The sequence below is a fragment of the Clupea harengus genome, chromosome 4 (genome assembly GCF_900700415.2).
Source record: "Clupea harengus chromosome 4, Ch_v2.0.2, whole genome shotgun sequence".
NCBI classification, from domain to species: Eukaryota; Metazoa; Chordata; class Actinopteri; order Clupeiformes; family Clupeidae; genus Clupea; species Clupea harengus.
Window position 1 is genome coordinate 5,736,149 of NC_045155.1, and position 27,152 is coordinate 5,763,300.

The 27,152-nt window shown below is 38.8% G+C and overlaps 2 protein-coding genes across 5 annotated transcripts in view; both read right to left on the reverse strand.

The window, feature by feature from the left end:
• Positions 1-22,381, reverse strand: part of LOC116220280 (nuclear GTPase SLIP-GC-like) — a 36,115-nt gene extending 13,734 nt beyond the window's left edge. The window contains exons 1-10 of the mRNA XM_042707511.1: positions 22,231-22,381; positions 21,451-21,571; positions 21,054-21,267; positions 20,740-20,952; positions 18,755-18,949; positions 17,926-18,158; positions 17,765-17,801; positions 17,574-17,666; positions 17,401-17,488; positions 17,065-17,198 (exon numbers count right to left, since the gene is read on the reverse strand). Coding sequence (XP_042563445.1) covers positions 17,065-17,198; positions 17,401-17,488; positions 17,574-17,666; positions 17,765-17,801; positions 17,926-18,158; positions 18,755-18,949; positions 20,740-20,952; positions 21,054-21,267; positions 21,451-21,571; positions 22,231-22,381 — 1,479 coding nt within the window. The remainder of the gene's footprint in view (positions 1-17,064; positions 17,199-17,400; positions 17,489-17,573; positions 17,667-17,764; positions 17,802-17,925; positions 18,159-18,754; positions 18,950-20,739; positions 20,953-21,053; positions 21,268-21,450; positions 21,572-22,230) is intronic.
• On the reverse strand, positions 20-8,735 carry LOC116220279 (nuclear GTPase SLIP-GC-like). 4 transcript variants are annotated; one of them, XM_031565907.1, is made up of 18 exons: positions 8,699-8,735; positions 7,036-7,710; positions 6,537-6,657; positions 6,150-6,372; positions 5,838-6,050; positions 5,536-5,730; positions 4,816-5,003; positions 4,619-4,655; positions 4,429-4,521; positions 4,257-4,344; positions 3,934-4,067; positions 3,659-3,838; positions 3,379-3,536; positions 3,161-3,296; positions 2,028-2,136; positions 1,799-1,932; positions 1,558-1,642; positions 20-1,357 (listed from the first exon to the last, which is right to left on the reverse strand). In XM_031565907.1, the coding sequence occupies exons 1-18, from the start codon at positions 8,709-8,711 to the stop codon at positions 1,302-1,304; spliced, it is 2,838 nt and encodes a 945-aa protein (XP_031421767.1). In that variant the 5' UTR covers positions 8,712-8,735; the 3' UTR covers positions 20-1,301. The 4 variants fall into 4 exon arrangements, 3 of the variants coding, with proteins under 3 accessions (XP_031421767.1, XP_031421765.1, XP_031421766.1); XM_031565905.1 differs by lacking the exon at positions 8,699-8,735 and adding an exon at positions 8,546-8,670; XM_031565906.1 differs by lacking the exons at positions 4,429-4,521; positions 8,699-8,735 and adding an exon at positions 8,546-8,670.
• Positions 22,382-27,152: the final 4,771 nt, after the last annotated feature.

Below are 27,152 nucleotides of genomic sequence, written 5' to 3' on the forward strand. Positions count from 1 at the left end.
CTCATTAGCCTACTGTATCATATCTACTGAGACACAAATGACTACGTATATGATGAGTCAGTAAGAGCCTATCCCCACACAGAGAACAGGAAGAGAGAGAGAGAGAAAGAAAAATCATTGTCCATTGTATACAACGACATTTGGAATTCGTAGTCAATTATGTCCTGGCGGCTGTAGACGTAGCTTGCAATGCATATCTCGACTAACTAACACAAAAAACAAGTACAAAATGGTACAAACAAAACACCACCCTGGAAAGCAAGGAGCCACCGCACCTGTGCGCGCCGCCATCTTGACATCTATGTGTATATTGGCATCAAAAATGTTTGCGCACAGAAATGTTAAATGAAGCATAAAATGAAAGGTGAAAAATAGAATTAAATGTATAAAATACGTATTTCATTCAATAGGCAATAGGTTCATAGACAGTAGTTACATTAAAGAGATTCACTAAAATGGCACGTCTGAATCTTAATTATGTAATGCCAAAGTGAGTAATAATCAGCTACAAAGGACAACTTTTCAGCCTCTTCATTCTGCACTTGTAATGAAGCAAACTCTATATACTAACAGGATCTACATTTATTTTAAACTGGGTCATGTTTTCAATTTAATTCAATTTTATTTTATTGATATAGCGCCAAAACAATAAAATAGTTTCAAGCCGCTTTACAAAGCCCAGGGCCTATTTTCTATATCTAACATTCTTAAATTATTAAAACATTTAAGTGCCATGCCTTTACAGAGCCCAGGGCCTGTTTTCTAAATCTAACACTCTATATCTGACATTCTAAAATCATTAAAACATTTAAGTGCCAAGCTTACTACCCTAATTGTTAAGTCCCAAACAATTATATAAATCATTCAAATAAAATCAAGGGTCTGCTTGGATTTCTACGGTCCCCACATAAGTCACATTAGTCTGGAGATAGTAAATTGCCCCTAGGTGTGAATGTGTTTGTGTGTCTGCCCTGCGATGGACTGGCGATCTGTCCAGTGTGTTTCCCTGCCTTTTACCAGCTGAGACTGATGTTCATAGAGTACTCAGAGACGTACTGAAACAAATGACGTGTTGTTTATGTCGATCTAGAGAGTTCTAAGAGACAGTTGAACCACAGACCTTCTTGACAAAGACTGACCATCCTAGCCATATCTCACTAGTTTTTAACACATTGTATCTAGATGATCTATCAAAGATTTATATATGTAATTTTCTGCACTGTCTGCCCAGCCATGAACATTTACATGGCTACACAAAAACCTGTTTTCCGCATCAACTCTTCATTAGATTCTTGCCGCTGTTATTCATCAGTTAGGGCAGATAACCTCTCCAGCTCTCTAATTTCAGCGCTGACATCTACAACAAAGAAGAACACAGTCAATCGTCTTTCTCGTGTGATTTCTGACAGCTGAATGATCCCAGCGCCATAGACCCCGAGAAAGCATTTTGATCAGATTTACAAACATCAGTGTCCAAGCAAGGCTTTGGAATGTGAGTTTACTGTTCAGGCAGATCGATATGGGATATGATTAAGATCTGTGGAGATCCTGACTTACCCATGATAAACGGGAAGTTGGATTCAGTCCGTGCATGAGCCAAAGCTTCCTGTAGATTCTCTTCCAACATCATCTCGATTTGTTTCTTGCAAGGAAAGGAAAAAAAGATTCAAGTCACACAAACATTTTGTTTAAAGATTCCCGAAGTAATCGATTCACCTGAGTAACTGAATCTTCCAAAAGAATTCTAAAATTCTAAAGAATTTTCATTTTTGAACTTCACATGTAAAAGTGAACAAACCGTCAGATATCTGAACGCAGTCAGCATCCTGTTCTTTGCTTTCTTGAACATGGTGTGCTTTAGTGACTCAGTGTGTTGTTTCAGTACTCTCTGCTTCTCCGCCATGGATCTCGGTCCAACACATTTTTCAGCCTCTGCAGCCAAACAAGGAACATTTGGTTTTCATTACCGAAATTACATAATCTTCAAATAAGTATTTGAGGAATTAACCACAATTCCACTGTCTTACTGTTGTAGCCAGGACCCATCTCTTCTTTGATGGTATCTGTGATTGATGCATATATTTCCTTCTTTTGTTGCGCAATTTCTCTATATATCAAATGCTTCAGCTTGGCTTCCTGTATATTTTCATGAGAAATAAATGAAATATTGCATTCAGAAAACAATAGTATATTTTGAAAACATTATTGCTTTCTTTTTTTGGCCAACTATCAATTAGCATTACTAAAGAAACACCAAATTCCAGTTAAAAAGAAAAACGCTTCCATTCAGAGCCTCAAAAACAAGTGGTTGTGAGACTGAAAAGTGTTTTAAGAAGCGTGGATTTCCATTTTCCTCCTTTATTTTCCCTTACTATCTTGCATCACATAATTTTAGCCTTTCAAAACAAGTTTTTCACTTTCAGTACATTTAGTTTATACATTCTAGGAAAATGACCACATAATGCATCGTTATGCATTCCTCGTCTTCGAGTAAACGTGTAGGTTTGTACAACAGTGCAAGTACTAGAGAGTACTAATGAAACAGTACTAGAAGGCCAACAGAAGTTTCCAAATGAAGCAATAAGCCTTTATAGTGGACCTACACTGTGAACATACATGGCAACTTCACTAAAGTTAAATTAATTCATGGAATGTTAATTGTTTCACCACACTAGTAAAATGTGGGACACTGTGAAGTAGAGTTGTTGAGCGGCGGAGGCAGTAACCAGGAGAATGTGTTTTAAGTAGTCCAAAAGGTGCAGATTTATTAAACTGCCGGCAGGTGACAGACAGAACGAACTTTAACATGTAACACTAACAACTTTTCCCAAAACAAACAAACAAAGACAGATACTTAATTACCTCACCCTGGTCAAACCGTTCATCAAGCACTCACATAAAACCCAAACAATTTCCCCAACGTCTTTCTGCGCTATTTAAAGTGACGGTGAATATTTCACTCCGTCACAGACACATAATAGGGAAATTCATTTTACAAACGAATGATGAAGTGTGTGTTTTCCCCCATAGCCATTGGATGTGGAAGTGATATTTTTACTGTACTTATAGCATATTGTGGCCAGTTCTTATTTTTTCTAGGTGTTTGGTGATATATTGACCAAAAAGATAGAGATGGAGCGGGGTAAACACTCTCACTTACCTCAGCTTTTAAGAACCTCAGAATGTGAGTCATTGCTGCAGGGTTGCTGTAGCCCTCAGTGACACTGATCGAGCAGACACTGAATCGTTCGACCTTCTCCCGTACTGACCCTTCATCATGACCCTCACCTTCATTTCTGCACACATAACATTGGACACATGTCACACAGGGAGGCTCTGGATGAATAACACTGTACAGACTGCTGTAACAATACTTACGGGAAGAAGGCGTTAAACTTTTCATTGATGCTTTCATACATAATTTCAGCCAAAGACTTGTTCAGGTCTCTTGTTTCTCCATCTCCTGACCTGAAGTAACCTTTATTTCTGCACAAGGCGGATAGAGTCTGATGGTATCCACATCCATTTTTTTCAACCTAAGGAAATTATATTGAATGTTTAATTCATTAAATGTGTGTGGATTAAAGCATGGTAGATCTGTAGCAGTTTTAAATATAATACCATAAAATAACTTAATCTGCCAAGTAGTAGTGCTTACTGGTACATCCACGTTTTTCTTGGTTATTTCAGCACATTTCCTCTCTGACTTCTTAACTCCAACTGAGAGGCACTTCTCCAGTTCATCGTAACATGGCTCTAAATGTTTAACCCGTAGACATTTCAGTTCATCATCCAGCTTCTTATTCAGCTCATTGTGCAGCTTTACTTTGTCCATATTCTGAAACACATACCACAGAACCATCTGAGTTTCTCATCAAGATAAGACTAATTTACAGACAACACAAGGACACCTTCATTAATGGTGACACTTACCATCTCTGCGTTGTTATCTTTGGATGTCTGTATGAGGGACAGGATCCCTGTGGCACTTGTAAAATACTGTGAGGCCACTCTGTTGGCGTGACTGTGGTTAAATCTCCTCAGCACCTCTCTCAGCTTTGGTATCTCTAGCGGGTTTTTTCCCCAAAGAAATCAATTAAGAAAATACATAGTGTCTTTGTCAGCTATAATGACTACATTGACAAGTGTGCTCACTTCATGAAATAAATAAACTCCCTTTATGGGTGATGATGAAAAACAGCACAGACTCCTCTAATGGAAAAAAGAGACAACTACTAAAACTGATGATGCTCTACCTGTGTCCTCCTGTTTCAGATATGGCTCCTTTGAGCAGAACTCCCGTGAACTTACAGTGAACACTGAAAAGCGTCTGATGTAATATTTCTGAAAAAAAATTCACAATTGGTCAATGAGCCAGCTATATGATCACAGAAATCTATCAAAACACCCCCTGGCTGAGAAAAATACCTGGAGTTGACACTGTTTTTCAAAGGTTTGTTTCAATCGATTCTTAGCCATGTTATTCCTGTGCTGTATGCATTTATACTTTCTCTCTGACACCTGGGAAATAGGGAAATAATAATTAACTTTGTATTTTATCTGGCATAGATCTATCATCTAATGAAGTGTTGTCGGTTTGTATCAATTTTTCACTTACATTTTCCGCTGTGATTTGTAGATCTCTATTGTTCAGTCTAAGTGTGGTGAAAATCAAATATGTCATTTTTATAGTTTTCTGCATAATGTTTTAAACCCAAAAACCTAATAAACCAAACTAATAATACACGGAACAAACTATTTAGTACTGCATACAATTACATAGAAAAAAAATTGAGGTTAAAAAGAAAGACTGACCTTTTTGATCTAATGTAAGACTGGGGATCCATATTATCAGTTTTGGTGCAGATGAAAGTGATGCGAGTGCATGCCCCTCCCTGTACCATATCTGTCATGCTGCTCTTCAGGATCTCCCAGGCTGCCTTGTCAGATGCGGCTCGATTGATATCACTCACAACCCAAACAGCTGTGCACTCCCTTAACATCTGGGGGAAAAAATATTGTTTTTGTTGTTTATTTGGTTTAATGGAATAGATTACAAACAAGTAGTTCAGTATAATCCAAACCCTTTTCATCTATTCAGTATGAAAAATAAAATAGGTGTCTGTACCTATATAAATTGTCAGTGTATTGAAATCATGAACTATATCCCCCCCCAAAAAAAATTCACTTTCCAAATATGACATTGGTTCACCCTGGTTCTCCCCCCCCCCTGCTGGTCATTCTATGTTGGGTTTGTTTATATTGCTGTCCCTCAGTCAACCTTGGTAGTCAAATCATTAACTGCACCTGTTTTTGCCTTATCTGGCTTTCTTCTGATTTGTATCAATACTCCTCATTTTCACTTGTTTGATTGGGTGCGGAATTGTACTGTCAATATGGTGTCTAAACTTGAGATCTGACACAAGAATCCTGTGAGTTCCTTTAAGTTATTTGTTTCATTCAAATAAGTTGGCGCTAACATGCATCCAGAATCTCCTTCAGTTTGTGACAAAGAGCACTACAGTGAGCACTTACTGATTTCCACATCTCGTCTCTGGTCTGATTGCAGTCTCCATTTCCAGGGAGATCAACTAGCACGATGTTCTGTAGAAGCCCTTTGTGATCTGGCACTTTGATTCTCACAGTCTTCACTACTGGCCAATAGAATCCCCCAAGATCAGACTCATGATGTTCAATATAAGGCCCGATTGCTTCAGAGAGATCTGAGGCCTGTTTGAGCATGGAATTAGAATAATTTTTCACAAATATGAGCTGTAAATAAACTCACTTGAACTCACATATAATTACAATCTACAGCTACAAAAACTGTTACTAACCTGAAACTTTGAGATGGTTTTAGTGTTTGACTTGAGCATGGCTGCAATAACTGGTGAATGATCGTCGTTCATGAGTTCATCAAAGCTTTTTCCAGTTGCATTCTTTCCATACAGTGCTTCGATCTTGTCTTCTGCCATTTTGCAGATGGTTTCATCCCTCTCCTTTCGTTCCGCTAGAAAACCTAGAAGGCTCTTTAGCTCATTTTCCCAGGCCTACAAATGAACATGAAGTATTTTTAAGTATTCATTTTAAAATAGGATGTGAGTTTAACATTACAGTATGACAGTGGTAATGTAACAGTTATAAGAAACCTCTTTTGAGATGAATTCAACAGTTGCTGTGTACTGGTCTCTCTCAGCCCCAGCCTCCACTTGTATGATGACTGATGTACAGGCATCGAGTGTCCCTGTCGGTAACAGCTCATCCTCATCTAGGATGGCATTTATCAGGGAGCTTTTACCATCTCCTGTCTTTCCAAACACACCAATAGTGGTTTTCTGTATCGTTTTATTTAGCAGACCTGTCATATTGTCCCTGGACACAACAAACAAACAAGTCATAGATAGATAGATAGTTTGTTGTAATTAACAGCAACAAAACAAATCATAGATAGATAGTTTGTTCTAATTAACAGCAGATTCAGGAAAACATTATCATGCATGTTAATTAGTGCTATTTTACTGAAACAGGCAATGTACCTGATGAAGTTCATGAATTCTTTGTTGGTCTTGGCATGGTTTTTGATGTTCTTTTCAAGTCTGTGTTGAACCTCTGCCATGACTTCTTGTGCTTGCTGTATGGCTGAAATCTCGTTAATCTCTATAAATGAAAAGACCATAAGACCATAATCAATATCTCTTCTTTGGCAATTACCTATAGGGATAGTTCATGTGAAAGTCCATGTCTTTTTGCCACATCTGACCACAGTATCAAGACAGGTTTGACTATAACCATTGTGATCATTCAGCTATTGAACTAACTATTAAAGAACTCCTTAAGATGTTTTATTATTTCTCACCATAATTTAATTTGTGGAACAGATGGATGTGACACAGTATTTACCATGGAAGGATGACACTATCAGTAGCTTGTATGTTCTTGTATGTAGCTTGTAATTCTTCATTCATAACAGTATTTTCAAACACTTTTTTAATGGAAATGTAGACATTTTATAAGTTATGTATCATAGTGTCCTACCTGTTTTCTTCTTCTTCCATTCTCCCTCTTTATGAGAATCACTCTCTCTTCCTCTTTTTGCTTTCTGTTTGCTCTCTGGAAGAAATGAGCCCCCGGGTATCACCCCAATTTCCTCACAAGTGAGATGTCTTCTCCCATTCTCCTCCATCATCTTGTCTATCTTCTCAAAGAGTTTAAGGACCTGGCTGAATCTGTTAATCTCATCAAATATTTGATACCTCATCTTACACTCCTGTATGATCAGGCCTAAATGGTCTTCCTTTTCACCAGTGTAAGCTGAAGAGACATGCCGCGCACTTCTAACAGTAGTGGTTAGTACAATGGTATAGTTCATGGCCTCATCGCTGAACAAGTTCAGTATGGCTTTCACTTTGTGTCTGTCCTCCTCTGAGAAGCTGTCAGGCTGCAGCACCAGTAGAAATACATGAGGCCCTGGAGCAGACTGGGCCACACAGTCTTTCACTGCCACAGAGAGCTCATGTTGTGTGCGTTGGGGATGAAACAGGTCAGGAGTGTTAATGACTGTGATGGGTCTTCCCTCCACCTGTCCTCTGACTCTCTCACTTACATGTTCTTCACAAACCTCAAGGTTAGTCTGAAATGCATCTCTTCCAAGGATGAGGTTTCCCACTCGGCCATTGTCCAGTTCATTCTTCCCCAGCAACACAAGCCTCACTGCAGAAGATTAAACCAATTGCAATATAACAGTATAACCTTAATTTACAATTCATCTAAACCACTGGAATTAAGATTGAGCTAAATTAAGATAATCACTTGAATAAACTTTGAATTTTTGCATATCTGTCTGTTATCTGTCGAAAACAGATATAACAAATATGTGCTAAAATAACCAGTCCCTCCACGATTTTGCAATTCGTTTTTTTTGCACTGAAAATGACAAAAACATTGTGGGAACTTTTGTGATTTTCGTTTCTCTCCATCCAGGTGCTGTGGTTTTTTTAAGTTGCAGGGGCTGGACACCACAGACTCAATTTGTATAGTTGATTTCGTGGCATATAGGGGCTCTCATGTACCAACCGAGACAACCGCCTCATACAATATGGGCCTCTATCACGTGTATTCATGATGTTCAAGGAAACAAAGGGTGCGTTCGAAACGGGGTAAAATGCAAACTATTGTGATCAATACAGGAATGAAATGAAATTCTCATAACATCAGCTTTTAGAAAATGTATAATTTATAAGGCCTGAATCGCTTTTGTGGCATAAAGGTGGTGTCATATACTACCAACCGCGTCAATCACTCCGTATAATTACCGTAAGAAATTTAAATGGGAGAAATCCATAATTTCTGCCATAAATCCGTAAAAGTTGACAGGTGTATTCACCTGACACCAAAGGACTGGGACAAGCAGTGACAGTGGTTGAGACAGACTGCGCAGAAGAAGCAGGTACAAAAGTTGTAATTTAACATTACGTTTTTCTCTATTTTACGCGCAGTTTATTCAGTAAGAAATACGCAATAAAACTGGATGGAGTGAATAACTTACTGTTTGGCAGGTGTTGATTCTTCTGCTTCTTCTTAGCTGTTTTGCTTAAGCTTATGTTTAATGTAGAATTTGTCTGATAGAACTTTTCCTTTCGAACTTCCAAACGCATTAAAGTTCACCTTGTTCAAGCTATGGCAACGGGTATTAGCTTACATGTACAGGACATTCTACATTCCAAACCAGACCTACCAGTAACACCTCTCGCTCAAGTTCCCGGAAAATGAAACTTAAATTCAGCACATTGAACATAAGTGTAAACCAGTTGTCTGTAGAAGAGTTAAGCTTCCTGCCCAAGTTCCCCGAAAACGAAACTACTACATGGCACCCAAAGAGATGATAAATGATAAACCCTTATATTATAGCTTGCCCTTTCACCAGATGACTACAGCTCCTTTATAAATCTCCCTTGAGTGATCGTCCATTTTCCAGTACTGTTTGTACATGCCTAGTGCCCACTTTTCTGTCCCTCTCGCACAACATAAATCCTTCTGTCCCTGTCGTTAACCAGTGAAGAGTCAAACCAGCTCAACTTGTTTATTAAGGAAGTGTTGTGGAAAATTCTAAGAGTTCTCCAGAAACTTTTCAAGGCAAATAGGTATGAATATACTGAACAGTTTAATTAAGAGAAATCAACTGCTGAGCTGGTCCTTGGAGCATCTCAAAGACTCTAAGCATATGGCATGAGCGATCGAAGTAGAAAACCTGAGGACTAAGTCCCCGTGCCCTTTTTATAGATATTACCCCCTTTATTCTTCTCTGTTCTTGTTTACTTCATCAGTTTTAACCACATCGAGGGAGGGGACGATTGGTACATCTATTTTACCAGCATGCATATTGCATCCATTTTGCCAGCGTGCATATTGCACAGTTTCCTGTGATAACAGGTGTCTCAGCGCTTTCAGGTATGGTGTCTGGAAACTACCTAGATGTTCGGAAGCATCTAGGAACCCCTGGCCCCGCCATGACCCCTCAGAGGCGCCTATCTGGAGGCCATGAAGGCCCGTGACGCAGTCAAAATCCTCAGACGCCCTCAAAAGCGCCTTGGTATGTCTGATATGTGGTTTTTCAGAGAGGCCATGTTTGTCACGTGATTTATAAGAAAAGGTATGTCTGCCACATGATTTATCAGGAAAGGTATCTTTGCAACGGGGTTTTTAAGAAAAGGCATGTCTGCCACATGATTTATCAGAAAAGGCATGTCTGCCACGTGATTTCTCGGAAAAGGGCCCTTCTGCCGGATGGCAGCCTTCTCGTCTAACTGCTACCTCTATTTGTTGTCTGTTTTATGTCTATACAGTCATAAGTAGATAAAAATACAACATTAGCAAAGGCAGCTGGCTTTGTTATGTGTGCTCACTAGCCACTGCATTCATCACCCATCTGTCTACAAATCACATGTGCACACATACTTTGTTAAGCAGAATATACAAGAGTACCCTAACAGATTGCTCTCGTATACATACAATTTCTTGATAAACAAAATGCACATTTATGTGATATGCGCATGTGCACCCCAGTCTCTGCAGGGGAGATGCTGATTGATGTTGATGGTAATGTGATGATTAATATAGAGATGTCTGTATTCATCTATGTAGGTGTGTTCTGTATTAATTTGTTCAACACACTCTGGCACAATTTCCTGTGCACTGCTTTCATCCATTCTGATCTGTGTGGGTTAATGTTTCGCGATCCCCCTGCTTGCCTGTTGAACAATCACACTTACAATCACATCTCTAGTTATTGTTGATGTTATTGTGTTAAGGGTACATAATGTTATATTTAGTGGCATCTAGTGGTGAAGCTGCAGATTGCAACCCACTGAATACTTCTCCTTTCCAAGCATGTTGGAGAAGCTACGGTGGCTGGCAGGTGCCATAAATAGGTGAAAGGCCCTCTCTAGTGCGATCATTTTGATGCTGGCGCGGCCATGTGGAGTGGTGGCATGTGGGGTGAGCTCTCTGTGTGCCTTCCTTGGACGGTTCAACTGTCAAAAGGGAACAGTTTTTAAAGAGCAGGTGACCTACATTTCTAGTGTTTTATGGATCCACCAGAACGTGCGTGTGTGTGTTTATATGTGTGAGTTTCCTTGGACAAGGACTCAGACAAGACACATGGAAGACCTTCACACATGTGACCCCCTTGGTTTGTGTGTGTGTGTGTGAGAGAGAGAGTTATTTTGTGTATCTCTATATATGTGTGAGTGTGTGTATATGTGTGAGTGTGTATGTGTGTGTGAGTGAGAGTTCTTGTGTGTATCTCTGCCTATGTGTGAGTGTGTTCGTTTACTAATGTAAGGACTCAGGGTAGACGCATGGAAGACCTCTATATATGTGACCACCACAACGTGTGTGTGTGTGAATGTGTCTGTTTGTGTGCGACAGTTTCCTTGGGGTAAAGACTCGGGGGAGCTGTGTGGAAGTCCTTCGCACGTGTGACCAAAAGGTGTCAGCGTTTTACAAAAGCCACAGCCACAATCAGTGTAATGGTGACTTTTCAGTTTTTTTGGTCCCACGCTCAGGTTCAGCTCCCTTAAATGTGGGCCTAGGGGGCTCCCACCGGTTACCGTTGTTATTTACTACCCCTCATTACCAGCGCATGTGCACTTATGTCACCCTACTCAGGCCTGATGGACCAGGAGAAACTGCAGAGATTCGTATAAGACCAAGAAAGCAACAGACCAAACACACCTAAAACCTGTTTGAGAAAACTAATGAGAATAAAGATAACTGCCAAACCTTCAAATCAATTTGTGTTCACTCAAAAATACTCAAAAGTATCCTAACAAACAATATGATTATTCACTAGAACATTTTTTAATAAAATGACATTTTATTGGTGATATTCATTCATTAATGAACATTCAGTTATCCTGCTGAATCAGATTAACCAAACACTTGTTCAACAGAGGAATATAAAAAGACTGAAAACACACATTTAGCAGTTTGACAAATCCAAAAGGGTCCACAAAGCAACTAACAAAATAATGTCACTGAAGTAAAATCAAAGAGACACCTCCACATTGACGCTCATTAGCCTACTGTATCATATCTACTGAGACATAAATGACTACGTATATGATGAGTCAGTAACAGCCTATCCCCCCACAGAGAACAGGAAGAGAGAGAGAGAGAGAGAGAGAGAGAGAGAGAGAGAGAAAGAGAGAAAGAAAAATCATTGTCAATTGCATACAACAACATTTGGAATTCGTAGTCAATTATGTCCTGGCGGCTATCTCGACTAACTAACACAAAAAACAAGTACAAAACGGTATAAACAAAGCACCACACTGGAGAGCGAGGAGCCACCGCATCTGTGCGCGCCGCCATCTTGACATCTATGTGTATATTAGCATAAAAAGTGTTTGAGCACAGAAATGTTAAATGAAGCATAAAATGAAAGGTGAAAAATAGAATTAAATGTATAAAATACGTATTTCATTCAATAGGCAATAGGTTCATAGACAGTAGTTACATTAAAGAGATTCACTAAAATGGCACGTCTGAATCTTAATTATGTAATGCCAAAGGATAATAACCAGCTACAAAGGACAACTTTTCAGCCTCTTCATTCTGCAGTTGTAATGAAGCAACGTCTATATACTAACAGGATCTACATTTATTTTAAAACTGGGTCATGTTTTAATTTAATTCAATTTTATTTATTTGATTATAGCGCCAAAACAATTTAAATTGTTTCAAGCCCGCTTTGCAAAGCCCAGGGCCTATTTTCTATATCTAACATTCTTAATTATTAAAACATTTAAGTGCCATGCCTTTACAGAGCCCAGGGCCTGTTTTCTAAATCTAACACTCTATATCTGACATTCTCTAAAATCATTAAAACATTTAAGTGCCAAGCTTACTACCCTAATTGTTTGAATCCCAAACATTATATAAATCATTCAAATAAAATCAAGGTTCTGCTTGGATTTCTACGTCCCCACATAAGTCACATTAGTCTGGGATCGTAATTGCCCTAGGTGTGAATGGTGTTTGTGTGTCTGCCCTGCGATGGAACTGGCCGATCTGTCCAGTGTGTTTCCCTGCCTCTTTTACCAGCTGAGACTGATTGTTCATAGAGTACTCAGAGACGTACTGAAACAAATGACGTGTTGTTTTAATGTCGATCTAGAGAGTTTCTAAGAGACAGTAGAACCACAGACCTTCTTGACAAGACTGACCATTCCTAGCCATACCTCACTAGTTTTAACACATTGTATCTACATGATTATATAGAAGATTTTATATATGTAATTTCTGAAACTGTCTGCCCAGCCATAAACATTACATGGCTACACAAAAACCGCAACCAACTCTTCATTAGATTCTTGCCGCTGTTATTCATCAGTTAGGGCAGATAACCAGTTCTCCAGCTCTCTAATTTCAGCGCTGACCCATCTACAAACAAACGAAGAACACAGTCAATCGTCTTTCTCGTGTGATTTCTGACAGCTGAATGATCCAGCGCCATAGACCCTGAGAAAGCATTTTTGATCAGATTTACAAACATCAGTGTCCCAAGCAAGGCTTTGGAATGTGACTTTAACCGTTCAGGCAGATGGATACGGAATATGATGAAGATCTGTGGAGATCCGGACTTACCCATGCTAAACGGGAAGTTGGATTTAGTCAGTGCATGAGCCATAGCTTCCAGTAGCTTCTCTCTCAACATGATCTCAATTGATTTCTTGCAAGGAAAGAAAAAAAAGATTCATGTCACACAAACATTTTGTTTAAAGATTCCTCTTAAATCCTAAAGAATTTTTATTTTTGAACTTCACATGTAAAAGTGAACAAACCGTCAGATATCTGAACGAAGTCAGCATCCTGTTCTTTGCTTTGTTGAACATGGTGTGCTTCAGTGACTCAGTATGTTGTTTCAGTACTGTCTGCTTCACCAACATGGATCCCGTTCCAACACATTCTTCAGCCTCTGCAGCCAAACGAGCAACATTTGGTTTATATTACCGAAAATACATAATCTTCAAATAAGTATTTGAGGAATTAACCACAATTCCGCTGTCTTACTGTTGTAGCCAGGAACCATTTCTTCTTTGATGGAATCGGTGATTGATGCATATATTTCCTTCTTTTTTTGTGCAATCTCTCTATACATAAAATGCTTCAGCTTGGCTTCCTGTATATTTTCATGAGAAATCAATTAAATATTGCATTCAGAAAACAATAGTATATTTTGAAAACATTGTTGGTTTCTTTTTTTGGCCAACTATCTATCAGTATTACTAAAGAAACACCAAATTCCAGTTAAAAAGAGAAACACTTCCATTCAAAGCCTCTAAAGCAAGTGGTTTGTGGACTGTGAAAAGTGTTTTAAGAGGCGTTGGATTTCCATTTCTCCTTTATTTTCCCCTACTATCTTGCATCACATAATTTTTAGCAATTTAAAACAAGTTTTACACTTTCAGTACATTTAGTTTATACATTCTAGCAAAATGACAACATAATGCATCGTTATGCATTCCTCGTCTTGGAGTAAAGGTGTAGGTTTGTACAACAGTGCAAGCAGGGACGTGCGGTCCTATGAGGCCTTGAAAAGTAAAAAAAAGTAAAAAAAAAAAGTAAAAAAAATATATATATATAAAATAAATATTGATATTTCTCTACTAATCTGTGGTATAGGTGTAATTTCTGCATGATTCCAATCATTTCGAGCATTTGTATAATCAAAATCGGCTGAATTCGGCTGAATTTGCGCATGTCCTATTCAAATAGACGGGGAGAAAACAAGGGACGTGCGGTCAGTTTAGGCACCATGTATTTGTCTATGGGAGCTAGTGAGGCAGTGCCTCACCTAGGATTGCGCAATCGCTCCAAAACTGGGTTTTGCGCATGCATGCGCATGGCGTAGAAACCTTTGAGCTGAGCTCAAAAACGCATTGAAAATCATGTAGGTGAGGCACACAGTACCTCTGCCTCAATGAAGGGGGGCGTGCGAGAGCGCACATGTCGGGTTATGCTGGGAACGTTGTTCTTCTTCTACACTTCTAACTTGACGGCGAAAATGGAAGATTTTATTGCTAAGCTGAAGCAGTTCTCAAAACTGGACTTTCAGTCCAAACGTGAAATGATTTAATAATGGGAGACCAATGCCGAAGTTAAAAGGTATGCTTTCAAGCGACGGACAGAAGATAACTCGATCGACTTCTCACATTCAAAAGCCAAATTGCTTTGAACATGTTTGGAACCTCCAAGAATAAATTTGGGTTTTGAACTTACAGCGGCAGCTCCGTTGATTTCCCATTATTTCTATTGGGATTGTTTTATGTCTATGTGAAGCCATTTAACATCACTCAAGTGGTTGTGATCACTTGGAACCCAAGACTGCTTTTTATTGGTGAGCTGATTTTGAGAAATTAAACTTAAATTGTAGGTAAGTTGTGTTTCCTGGTTGCAATGGTTATCCTGTTGCTACGTTAGCTAATTAGCTAGCTAAGGACACTTAATAACCTTACGAGTTAATCGGAAGAGTTCAATTTGCATGAAATGATAGCTGGTTATCTAGCTGATGTTATAGTCTCCTCGATTTAACTCTTAAAATGATAATGGGAAAAGGTAGAAACCCTCAGGGTGCTTGTGCAACTTCGTAAGAAAGAGTTCATATTCAGGAGTTCATATTCATGAGTGCATAATATTTACACATGAGTTAATCACAAGCTAGCAGCTGCCTACTGTATGCACCTTATAATGTGTGTGTAAAGAATGCTGATATGAAAAACAACCAGTAGTCAATGTGAAAGCTGCCAATTCAATGGTGATCTTAGATACTCTATCGTAAAGGCGCCTATTAACGCCCCAGCTATTAAAAACATTTATAGATCGAAAAATCTTTAATCAATCAATCTTACATATTTCAGTAGCGGTGGGTGTCTAGATTAGGACTGGTATCTTGTTTGGATTTCAACTGAAACGTGTTTTCCGGTTTTTTTCCCGTTGTGTAGACCGACACGCAAAATTAGCTGATACAGGAGGTGGAACCCATTAACAGCCTTTCTGTATATATGTCTATGGAAAGCTCTATGACCCTCACAAATTCTCGTTGCGAAATCGAATTCGTTCAGTTCGTTCCATGAGGGTTTGTACACACAGAAATACATCGCTGTCTAGTACACTAAATAACGCTGTACTGCAATTTTTTGCACACATACAAGTTAAATACCCCCTTTGGGTAGGAGCGTATGGTGTTTAAAATCCGTTATCCTGGTTGATATAGAAATCAATATTAAATAACATGTACCTGCGTGAGGCTGTTAATAGGTTTCGGTCGTTAATAGGCGCCGTTACTAAATTGGGTTTATGTATTTGTAAATTTGACTCTGAAAAAGTCAGTGCCTCACCAGCCACGAACCTCACCGCACGTCACTGAGTGCAAGTACTAGAGAGTACTAATGAAACAGTACTAGAAGGCCAACAGAAGTTTCTAAATGAAGCAATAAGGCTTTATAGTGGAGCTACACTGTGAACATACATGGCAATTTCACTAAAGTTAAATTAATTCGTGGTATGTTAATTGTTTCACCACACTAGTCAAATGTGGGACACATAATAGGAAAATTAATTAGACAAACAAATGTTGAAGTGTTTTTTTCCAGCCATAGCCGTTAGATGTGGTACTGATATTTTTACTGTACTTATAGCATATTGTGGCTAGTTTTTCTTTTTTATACCTCAGTGTTTGGTGATATATTTACCACAAAGATAGAGAAAGAGCGGGGTAAACACTCTCACTTACCTCAGCTTTTAAGAACCTCAGAATGTGAGTCATTGCTGCAGGGTTGCTGTAGCCCTCAGTGACACTGATCGAGCAGACACTGAATCGTTCGACCTTCTCCCGTACTGACCCTTCATCATGACCCTCACCTTCATTTCTGCACACATAACATTGGACACATGCCACACAGGTAGGATCTGGATGAATAACACTTTTCAGACTACTGTAACAATACTTACGGGAAGAAGGCGTTAAACTTTTCATTGATGCTTTCATACATAATTTCAGCCAAAGACTTGTTCAGGTCTCTTGTTTTTCCATCTTTTGACCTGAAGTAACCTTTATTTCTGCACAAGGCCGATAGAGTCTGATGGTATCCACCACCTTTGCCTGGCTGAGGAAATGGTATTGAATGTTTAATTTATTAAATGTGTGTGGATTAAAGCATAGTAGATCTGTAGCAGTTTTACATATCATACTATAAAATAACTTTGGTAATCTGCCAAGGAGTAGTGCTTACTGGTACAGCCACGTTTTTCTTGGTTATGTCAGCACATTTCATCTCTGATTTCTTAACTCCATCTGAGAGGCACTTCTCCAGGTCGTTAAATGATTTAAATGATCAACTCTAAGACATTTCAGTTCATCGCCCATCTTCTTCCTCAGCTCATAGTGCAGTATAGCTTTGTCCATATTCTGAAACACATACCACAGAAACATCTGAGTTTCTCCTCAAGATAAGACTAATTTACAGACAACACAAGGACGACTTCATTAATGGTGACACTTACCATCTCCTCGTTGTTATCTTTGGATGTCTGTATGAGGGACAGGATGCCTGTGGCATTTGTTAAATACTGTGAGGCCACTCTGTTGGCGTTACTGTGGTTAAGCCTCCTCAGCACCTCTCTCAGCTTTGGTATCTCTTCCGTTTTTTTTTTTCAAATAAAAGAAATAAAGAAAATACATAGTGTCTTTGTCAGCTATAATGACTACATTGACATGTGAATCTCCTCAGTTTGTGCTCACTTCATGAAATACACAAACTCCCTTTATGGGTGTTGATGAACAACACAGACTCCTCTAATGGAAAAAAGAGACAACTACTAAAACTGATGATGCTCTACCTGTGTCCTCCTGTTTCAGATATGGCTCCTCTGAGCAGAACTCCTGTGAACTTACAGTAAACACTGAAAAGCTTCTGATGTAATATTTCTGAAAACAAAATCAGAATCAGTCAATCAGCCAGCTATATGATCACAAAAATCTGTCACAAACACCTCTTGGCTGAGAAAAATACCTGGAGTGGAAACTGTTTTTCAAACTCTTGTTTCACACGATTCTTGGCCATGTTATTCCTGTGCTGTATGCATTTAAGCTTTTTGTCTGACTCCTGGGAAATAGGGAGAATAATAATTCACTTTGTATTTCATCTGGCATAGATCTATTGTCTAATGAAGTGTTGTCGGTTTGTATCAATGTGTCACTTACATTGCCTGCTGTGATTTGTAGATCTTCATTGTTCAGTCTAAGGGTTGTGAAAATCAAATATGTCATTTTTGTAGTTTTCTGCATACTGTTTTAAACCGAATAACATAATAAACCAAACGTATAGTACATTGAACACACTCTTTAGTACTGCATACACTTACATACACAAAAAATGTTGGTTAAAAAGAAAGACTGACTTTTTTGACTTTAATGATCTCATGTAAGTCTTGGGATCCATATCATCAGTTTTGGTGCAGATGAAAGTGATGCGAGTGCATGCCCCTCCCTGAACCATATCTGTCATGCTGCTCTTCAGGATTTCCCAGGCTGCCTTGTCAGATGCGGCTCGATTGATATTACTCACAACCCAAACAGCTGTGCACTCCCTTAACATCTGGGAAAAAATATTGTTTTGTTGTTTGTTTGGTTTAATGGAATAGATTACAAACAACTAGTTCGGTAGAAACCAAGCCGGGTTCATCTATTCAGTAGGAAAAATGAAATAGGTGTCTGTACCTACAGTATATTAATTGTCAGTGTATTGAAATTATAAACTATATTCTCTCCCCTCCCACAAAATTCACTTGCCAAATATGACATTTAATTGGAACCTATAGCTTTGCCAAAAATAATAGTATGAATACATATGAATAATAATAAATGCTATTAATGAATTCATATATGAATGTAAAAAATAGTTTGTTTAAAGATGTCACACCCTGGTTCTCTCCTCCTGCTGGTCATTCTATGTTGAGTTTGTTTATATTGCTGTCCCTCAGTTAACCTTGGAAGTCAAATCGTTAACTGCACCTGTTTTTACTTATTCTGGCTTTCTTCTGTTTTGTATCAATACTCCTCATTTTCCACTTGTTTGATTAGGTGTGGAATTGTACTGTCATTTGTTTCATTCAAATAAGTTGTGCGCTAACCTGCACCTGCATCCATGATCTCCTTCAGTTTGTGACAAAGAGCACTAGAGTGAGCACTTACTGATTTCCACATCTCGTCTCTGGTCTGATTACAGTCTCCATTTCCAGGGAGATCAACTAGCACGATGTTCTGTAGAAGCTCTTTGTGATCTGGCACTTTGATTCTCACAGTCTTCACTACTGGCCAATAGAGTCCCCCAAGATCAGACTCTTGATGTTGAATATAAGGCATGATTGCTTCAGAGAGATCTGATGCCTGTTTGAGCATGGAATTAGACTTAGAAGGTAATCATCTTTCACAAATATGAGCTGTAAATAAACTCACTTGAACTCAAGGCCCCGTCACACCATGACGTTCTGGTCAACGTTCTCTGAATTTTCTAATCGTTCAATTTCGAGCGTTCTAGGGCGATGTGGACACATCTGGCGTGTGACTTAATTAAGGGATAATGTATTGTCCAGAGGTCATTATCCAAAAATAAATCCCGACGGGGCGAACAGCACCCCGACGCGCAGCGGAGGGGTGTTGTTTCGTTCTGAAGGGATTTATTTTTGTATAATGACCGACGGACAATACATTATCCCGGTTATTATACGGTTACTTGCCAAAAACGATAGAAGACATTCCTCCAAAATACCTCTTTTTAATGATTTAGTTGCCGTTTCGTGATTTCTGCTTAGAAAAAATTGTTCTTCAAGCAAATAGAACTTTTAAGTTTCAGGTGTTGCGTAGCAACCCATTACTTCCTGACTTCAAATTACAATGAGTCTGTTACGTTAAATGACCGGACTACTTGCGGAATGATATGAAAGATGTGAATTAGAAGCACAAAACCCGTTGCCATTGACAGCGGTCAATATCTTGTCGCAGCGGTGAATATCAAGAAATATTCACCTGCGAACGTTGGGATGCCCCATTCAAATCAACGGTACTTTTTGGAACATTCTGAAGAGCCGTATAATAACGAAAGAATAGCGTAGGACTGACGCATGACTACTAACGTGGGACTCACGCATGAGGAGCATGTAACCGCGACTTGTGACGTGTCACTTGTGCGCGACAAACGTGTGCTGACGTGTCTGCTTGTAGCGCTGCTGCAAGTAAGAAGATGATAAATCCTGCTGAAAGTAAGAAGAATACAAAGCCTCTTTCACTAGCAATGTCTTCGGACGAAGATTTACTGTTATTATTACTGTAATTTACGAAATAACGGGCGTTATTCCTGGGGTTTTATGTTATTAAAATAAATGATTTAAATTTGACACTAAATTTGTGTTTCTCAATGTTTATTATTAGAAAACATCAACACGTTCAGTACATCTACTTCATGCTGGGCTCAAGCAAGTATATATACCCTCCACTCCGCTTTTCGCTAGATTATGCAATGACCTTGCATGACATGATAGCATGGAATATGTAGATTTATAGTGCACAGAATAACGTTTGCAATGATGTAAGTTGCGTTTGTTGATCACGTATGGTTAATAACATATTAATTGTAGAAGGGACATAATAAAATCAAGATCTTCCCTTGGTGAAAAAACTTTCGCCGATATCTTCCTACGAGAGATGGGTTAGGTGCTCAAATTTCCCTGGATCAAAGAGGACGTTAGTAGACATGTCCAAACTAAAAATCACGTCTCAGGATTGCTGCGCACATAAGTTATTTCGGGTGCATCAACTGTACTCAGTCTACCCTACCCAACGACTGACTATGATAGCCAAACGCGTGCAAAGTTAATAAAACGTTCCACGAAAGTTCTCCAGCGTTTAAATGAAACGTTGAAGAACGCTGATCTCCATGAGAACTTTTGTGCATGTTCAAAACTTTTTTTTTTGGACCAGCGTTCTCCTCCGATCACCGACGATTACCGACGATTACAGCGTTCACCAGCTTTCACACAAAGCTCTTCTGGCGCAATTCCAGCGACCATGGACGATTACCAACGTTTCCTCTAACATCATAGAACGTTGACCAGAACGTCATGGTGTGACGGGGCCTTCACATACAATTACAATCTACAGCTACAAGAACTGTAACTAACCTGAAACCTTGAGATGGTTTTAGTATTTGACCTGAGCATGGCTGCAATAACTGGTGAACGATCGTCCTTCATGAGTTCATCAAAGCTTTTTCCAGTTGCATTCTTTCCATACAGTGCTTTGATTTTGTCTTCTGCCATTTTGCAGATGGTTTCATCCCTCTCATTTCGTTCTGCTACAAAATCTAGAAGGCTCTTTAGCTCATTTTCCCAGGCCTACAAATGAACATAAAGAATGTTTCAGTATTCATTTTAAACATAGAATGTGAGTTGTAACATAACAGTATGACATTGGTAATGTAACAGTTTTAAGAAACCTCTTTTGAGATGAATTCAATAGTTGCTGTGTACTGGTCTTTCTCAGCCCCAGCCTCCACTTGTATGATGACTGATGTACAGGCATCGAGTGTCCCTGTCGGTAACAGCTCCTCCTCATCTAGGATGGCATTTATCAGGGAGCTTTTACCATCTCCCGTCTTTCCAAACACACCAATAGTGGTTTTCTGTATATTGTCATATGCCATATTGTCCCTGGACACAACAAACAAACAAGTCATAGATAGATAGATAGATAGATAGATAGTTTGTTCTAATTAACAGCAACAAACAAACAAACAAATCATAGATAGATAGTTTGTTCTGATTAACAGCAGATTCAGGAAAACATTATCATGCATGTTAATTAGTGCTATTTTACTGAAACAGGCAATGTACCTGATGAAGTTCATAAATTCTTTGTTGGTCTTGGCATTGTTTTTGATTTTCTCCTCAAGTCTGTGTTGAACCTGTGCCATGACTTCTTGTGCTTGTTGTATGGCTGAAATCTCGTTAATCTCTATAAATGAAAAGACCATAAGACCATAATCAATATCTCTTCTTTGGCAATTACCTATAGGGATAGTTAATGTGAAAGTCCATGTCTTTTTGCCACATCTGACCACAGTATCAAGACAGGTTTGACTATAACCATTGTGATCATTTAGCTATTGAACTAACTATTGAAGAACTCCTTAAGATGTTTTATTATTTCTCACCATAATTTAATTTGTGGAACAGATGGATGTGACACAGTATTTACCATGGAATGATGACACTATCAGTAGCTTGTATGTTCTTGTATGTAGCTTGTAATTCTTCATTCAGAACAGTATTTTCAAACACTTTTTTAATGGAAATGTGGACATTTTATAAGTTATGTATCATAGGCTCCTACCTGTTTTCTTCTTCTTCCATTCTCCCTCTTTATGAGAATCACTCTCTCTTCCTCTTTTTGCTTTCTGTTTGCTCTCTGGAAGAAATGAGCCCCCTGGTATCACCCCAATTTGTGGAACAGATGGATGTAACACAGTATTTACCATGGAATGATGACACTATCAGTAACTTGTCTGTTATGGGACCATATGGTAACCCACAGAAGAGTAGTTATTCATTCAGAACAGTCATTTTTCAATGAAAATGTAGACATTTTATACATTATTTATCACAGGTTCCTACCAGTTTTCTTCTTCTTCCATTTTTTGTCTTCGTGAGATTCACGCTCTCTTCCTCTTTTTGCTTTCTGTTTGGTCTTTGGAAGTAATGAGCCCCCTGGTGTCACCCCAATTTCCTCACAGGTGAGATGTCTTGTCTCATTCTTCTCCATCATCGTGTCTATCTTCTTAAAGAGATTAAGAACCTGACTCTTGTCAAATCTGTTAACCACATCAAATATGTGATGCCTCATATTACACTCCTGTATGATCAGGCCTAAAGGGTCTTCTTTTTCAACAGCATTAAGTGTTAAATGTAAATTTAAATACAAATATTAAATGCTAAATGTAAATTTTAAAAGTAAAAGTTAAATGTAAATGTTAAATGTTCAGTCTACATGTCAGACTTGTATGTTCCCATTGTGTAACAACGTTTTTACATGAAATTCTCTCTAAATGTTTGAAAAAGTGACGTTAATCCATAATGTGTAGGCTATTCACCTGACCAAAGGACTTGGACAAGCAGTGGCAGTGGTTGAGACAGACAACGCATAACTTTACACCACCATCAGGAAGGTAGAAGAAGCGGGTACAAAAGTTGTAATTTATCATTAAGGGATTTTCCTCTATTTTATGCGCCGTTTTTGCAGTAAGAAACACACACACAAAAATAGATGGAGTGAATAACTTACTGTTTGGCAGGTGTTGCTTCTTCTGCTACTTCTTATACGTGTTTTGCTTAAGCTTTTGTTTAATGTAGCACTGAATTAGAATTTGGAACTTCCAAACGCATTAAAATTCACCTTGTTCAGGTGACGACGAAATGAATTACGCAGGCTATGGCATTGGGTATTTGCTTACATGTCTACGTTCCAAACCACATCTACCAGCAACGCCTCCCGCGCAAGTTCCGGGAAAATGAAACTTAAATTCAGCACTTCATTGAACATAAGCGTAAACCAGTCGTCTGTAGTAGAGCTAAGCTCCCCCCTCAAATTCCCCGAAAACCGAAACCTACTACATGGCATCCAAAGAGATGATAATCATAAACCCTTATATTATAGCTTGCCCTTTCACCAGATGACTACAGCTCCTTTATAAGGCTCTTTTGAGTGATCGTCCAACAGAAGTGTTGTGGTTGATTTAGCTACAGCTAAAGCCTATCTCCACTGGTCTTGTGTGTGTTTTCTAACCTCGTTGCCTAGCTTCCACTACCAGTTCTGCATACTTTAGCTTCTTTCTTTCAAGTGCTTTCTGATAGGTGAAAATTCACCCTAGTTACCTCAGGACTCCGGAGCTGCATATAAGTATATTTATTAGACAAGCAACAATTGCAATCGGGCTCACTCCCAGCACAAGGCTGAAAGTGAAGCAATGATAAGCACATCGCACAAGGTTTATATAGACAGAAGTTGAGCGTTCAGCAGGGAAAACCACGTGGTGGATTTCTGATGTCCGAGGCAAGGATGGAAGTTTTGCAAGGTCAAAAGAAGCACAGTTCGACCCTTCTTATCACTTCTGGTCTAAACATGCTCTTGTACATATGCAGACCAAGTGGCACCTAATATTCTAAGTTACACACACGCAGAAACACAGAAAAGCCATGTTCCTGCTTTCATAAGCACATGATTCATACAAGGAATATATTAATACAAAGCACTCGATTATTATATTCTTAAGTCATTAACAGTGTTTGGAAATTATCTCCATCAGTCCCTCCTTTTATCCGTTTCAATGGATAATTCAAAATCACAATCAAAATCACAATTAAAATTAAAATCAAAATCACCTTTCTTAATTCGTCAATTATCAATTTCAATGGATAACCTCAAAATCATCACTCTGAGCTTCATCACATGGATTTTTGGAACAGAGATCATTACTGAGCATCAGTCAATCATTTAAAATGTCATCATATTTCTCATCACACATTTGTATACTTTGCATTTGTAGGCCAACATAGTGGATGTCGACTGTGTGTGTCATTAGCTCGCCTAGGCTTCAGATAACATTCAAACAAGGTTTCTTTGCTGTGTCCTTGAAGGCCCTGTTCCCCATCAGGCATCCTGCAGAACACATCGGCTGTTGAATATTACTGGGCAGGAAAATGTAAACAGTATCTTTGTATCTTTGTGGAAAGTGTGTTTGGGCAGTCTGGTTCCCCCACCACAGATGGTCTTTGGCCAGGCCGCATTGCGGATATTTGACCAAGATCGGTGCCTGTTGTGATTAATATGTTAACAGTATCAAAATGTAGAGTAGTGCAGTTATTATCAAAAGTTCCACACATTGTTTAATTTTCCCTTGTAACTCCCCATGACTTCACAGAGATAGGACCGCCCGCCCTCCCAGTATCCACTAGGCTCTTTTACCCCACTGGACAGTGTTGTTTTCTTCACCAGGTTTGAGACGAAAAATTGCCAAACGCAAAGAATCCCCTTTGTAGCTGGACTTCTGTCACAGTGTTCCGGCCTTGGAAAACTGTAGAGGAAGACAGCTCCTATCCTCTGTCTCTTTCTAAGGAAGGCTTACTGGTTTACAATGTGTTAGAGGTATCCAGGTGGCTCTCTCCGCTATTTTGACTATGGTAGATGTTGACAGTAGCACTTTGTATGGTCTGTCCCACTTAGGCGAATGGCAGTGTTTTCTTTTGAGGCTGTTGATTAGGACACAATCTCCTGGTCCAACCTTGAATTCAGCCTAACAGTGTTCCTGTGTAGGGGAGAGAAGTCTGAGAGCATTTAGTTTCGACATCATCTTTGACATAAATTCTGCAAATGTATATTCAATCTCTTTGTCTGTTTCAGCAAATAGTTTGAGTGCTGAGGCAGTGTAGATTCTTCCATACATCATTTCAAACAGTGATAACAACATGCATGCTTAATTTCACTGATTTCACTCTTGGATTCTCAATTAACTTTTAATAGTTTGGTTCATTCTTTTCTACCAGTCCGGCTGACTGGGGGTTGTATGAACAGTGATTGTCTATGGCTAGACAATATTTCTTTCTTTCGTTGGGATTTAACCCAATAAAATCAATAATGAATGATTAAACATCTTTCTCATGAAATATAAATAAGAAGTACAAATATATGCTTACTATCCCCACTTATTGAGGCATGTTTTCACCATGGCTCAATATTACAGCATATCTTTTAGTATTGTGAGATCTAATTCTTCAATTGTGTACGTGTCAGATGGATGTTGTAGTGCAACCTGATTTGTGGCCTTGTCTGCTTTTTGGTTTCCAATGAAACCGGGTCTTTTGCATTTGTATGTGTGTGTGTGCGCAATCAGGGAAATCAGTTCCGCTGCTTGTGCGGAATAGTGTGGAAGTAGTGGCTATGTGTTCAAGGTTTATTTGCTTGAACCATCAACAAACAATAGTTAAATCAGCTTCTGGAAAAGGCATATCTTGTAGGTCAGCTCTGGCTGCCATAGTTTTATCTGTTCTCTGCTGTAAGTAAAAGTGTAACTGGGTTAAATGTCACGCAGCGCTCAATATTGATATGAGGCTGAGTGAGCAAAAAAAATTAAATAAAAATAAAATAAATAAAAGTAAGCATGTGGAACTTTCAGTGTAAGTGTCTGTTTAGTTCAATAGGAGCAGAGGCCTGCAGCCACTACTGCTTGTAAACATTCAGACATTGCCTGGGCTACTGGATCTAGCCGTGTTGAATAGTATGCCACTGGTATCAACTTTAAGTCCCCACTTATCCATTAACACAGATGTTATATAACCTTTTTTTACAGTCTACAGTTTGTACGAATGGCTTTGTCATGTCCTGGATGTGCTAAGACATACTTTATTTCTTTGTCTGTGGCTGTGGTGCTTTTTAAAGATAGCTTTATTTTAGTGGGTCACAGCTGCTAATTTTGTGGCCTTGTTTCTGCTAACAATCGTAACAACACCAGGGTATGTTGTTTACAGGTCTTCTTATCTGGAGGAACAGCATATTCTTTTGAGCCAGCACTCAACCCCCACCCAGCCTGTGTTAGTCCAATGCATCAGTCTAGGTTAATGTAGTTAGTGTGACAGGCTTAAATTTGTCCTTAAATCTTTTTTGTTTTTGGGGTTAAACAGTGTATATTCTATACATAATAATATTTTGGGACACCATTGTTTAATTTATTCTATAACCCATGTATTGTTGGAACAATTCTAATGCCCAGCCCACATCACATCTCTTCCTAATAAGTTTGTAGGGCATGTTTTTGAAACATAATCTGTATTTTTTAAATATCTCTCCTGTTTTCAGAGTCTGCTTTTAGATGTGTCTTTCTTTTTGCAACCTTACTGTTCTGGGCATCTGATTAGAGTAATCAGAGTCACACAAAACAAAACAAAACAAAACAAAAATCATTGGCTTTCTTGCCACCATTAACGTAAGCTTTGCTCTGTTTGGCGCAACCAATAATGTAAAAACATTTTCAAATCAGTGTTACAATTTTCTTCTTCTTGACATTTTAAAACACCTCTTATTGCCATTATCATGTACGTCTTCTGATTTTGACGCACTTTTTCCCATTTTTTAAGTTATTTTATGTATTTCTCTTAATACCTCTAACTGATCTTGAAACCTTTTAAATTACCTTTATCTTATTCTTCACACTAGGGTTAGTTATGTTTCTATTTTCAGACTCTTTTAGACTTGCTTTTAGATGTCTCTTTCTTCTTACTTTCTATTTTAACACTTCACTTTCCTCACTTTCTTTTTCTTCTTCTTCTTCTTAACTTCCCATTGACCTTCTCATTTTTACTTTCCATTTTACCTTCCCATTTTGTTCTTGAGATCGCAATGCTGAGTCAACCCGAGCCCGACCAGAGGGCCCCCGTCTCACTCGTTTGGTGAGGAGGTTGAGGCCAGGGAATTTCCCTGGGGTGATCAGTCCCCTACTGGTTCCGGGTCAAGGCATCTCAGTAATGCAAAATCTTTAATTACATAA

What these genes read in the sequence shown, in the direction of transcription:
- LOC116220279 (XM_031565905.1), bottom strand. Translation starts at nt 8,654, where the DNA reads ATGCGTTTGGAAGTTCGAAAGGAAAAGTTCTATCAGACAAATTCTACA. An exon ending in GATGGGTCCTGGCTACAACA is followed by an intron (nt 1,933 to 2,027) that starts GTAAGACAGTGG and finishes GTTTGGCTGCAG; the next exon opens with AGGCTGAAAAATGTGTTGGA. An exon ending in CAACTTCCCGTTTATCATGG is followed by an intron (nt 1,358 to 1,557) that starts GTAAGTCAGGAT and finishes TCTTTGTTGTAG; the next exon opens with ATGTCAGCGCTGAAATTAGA.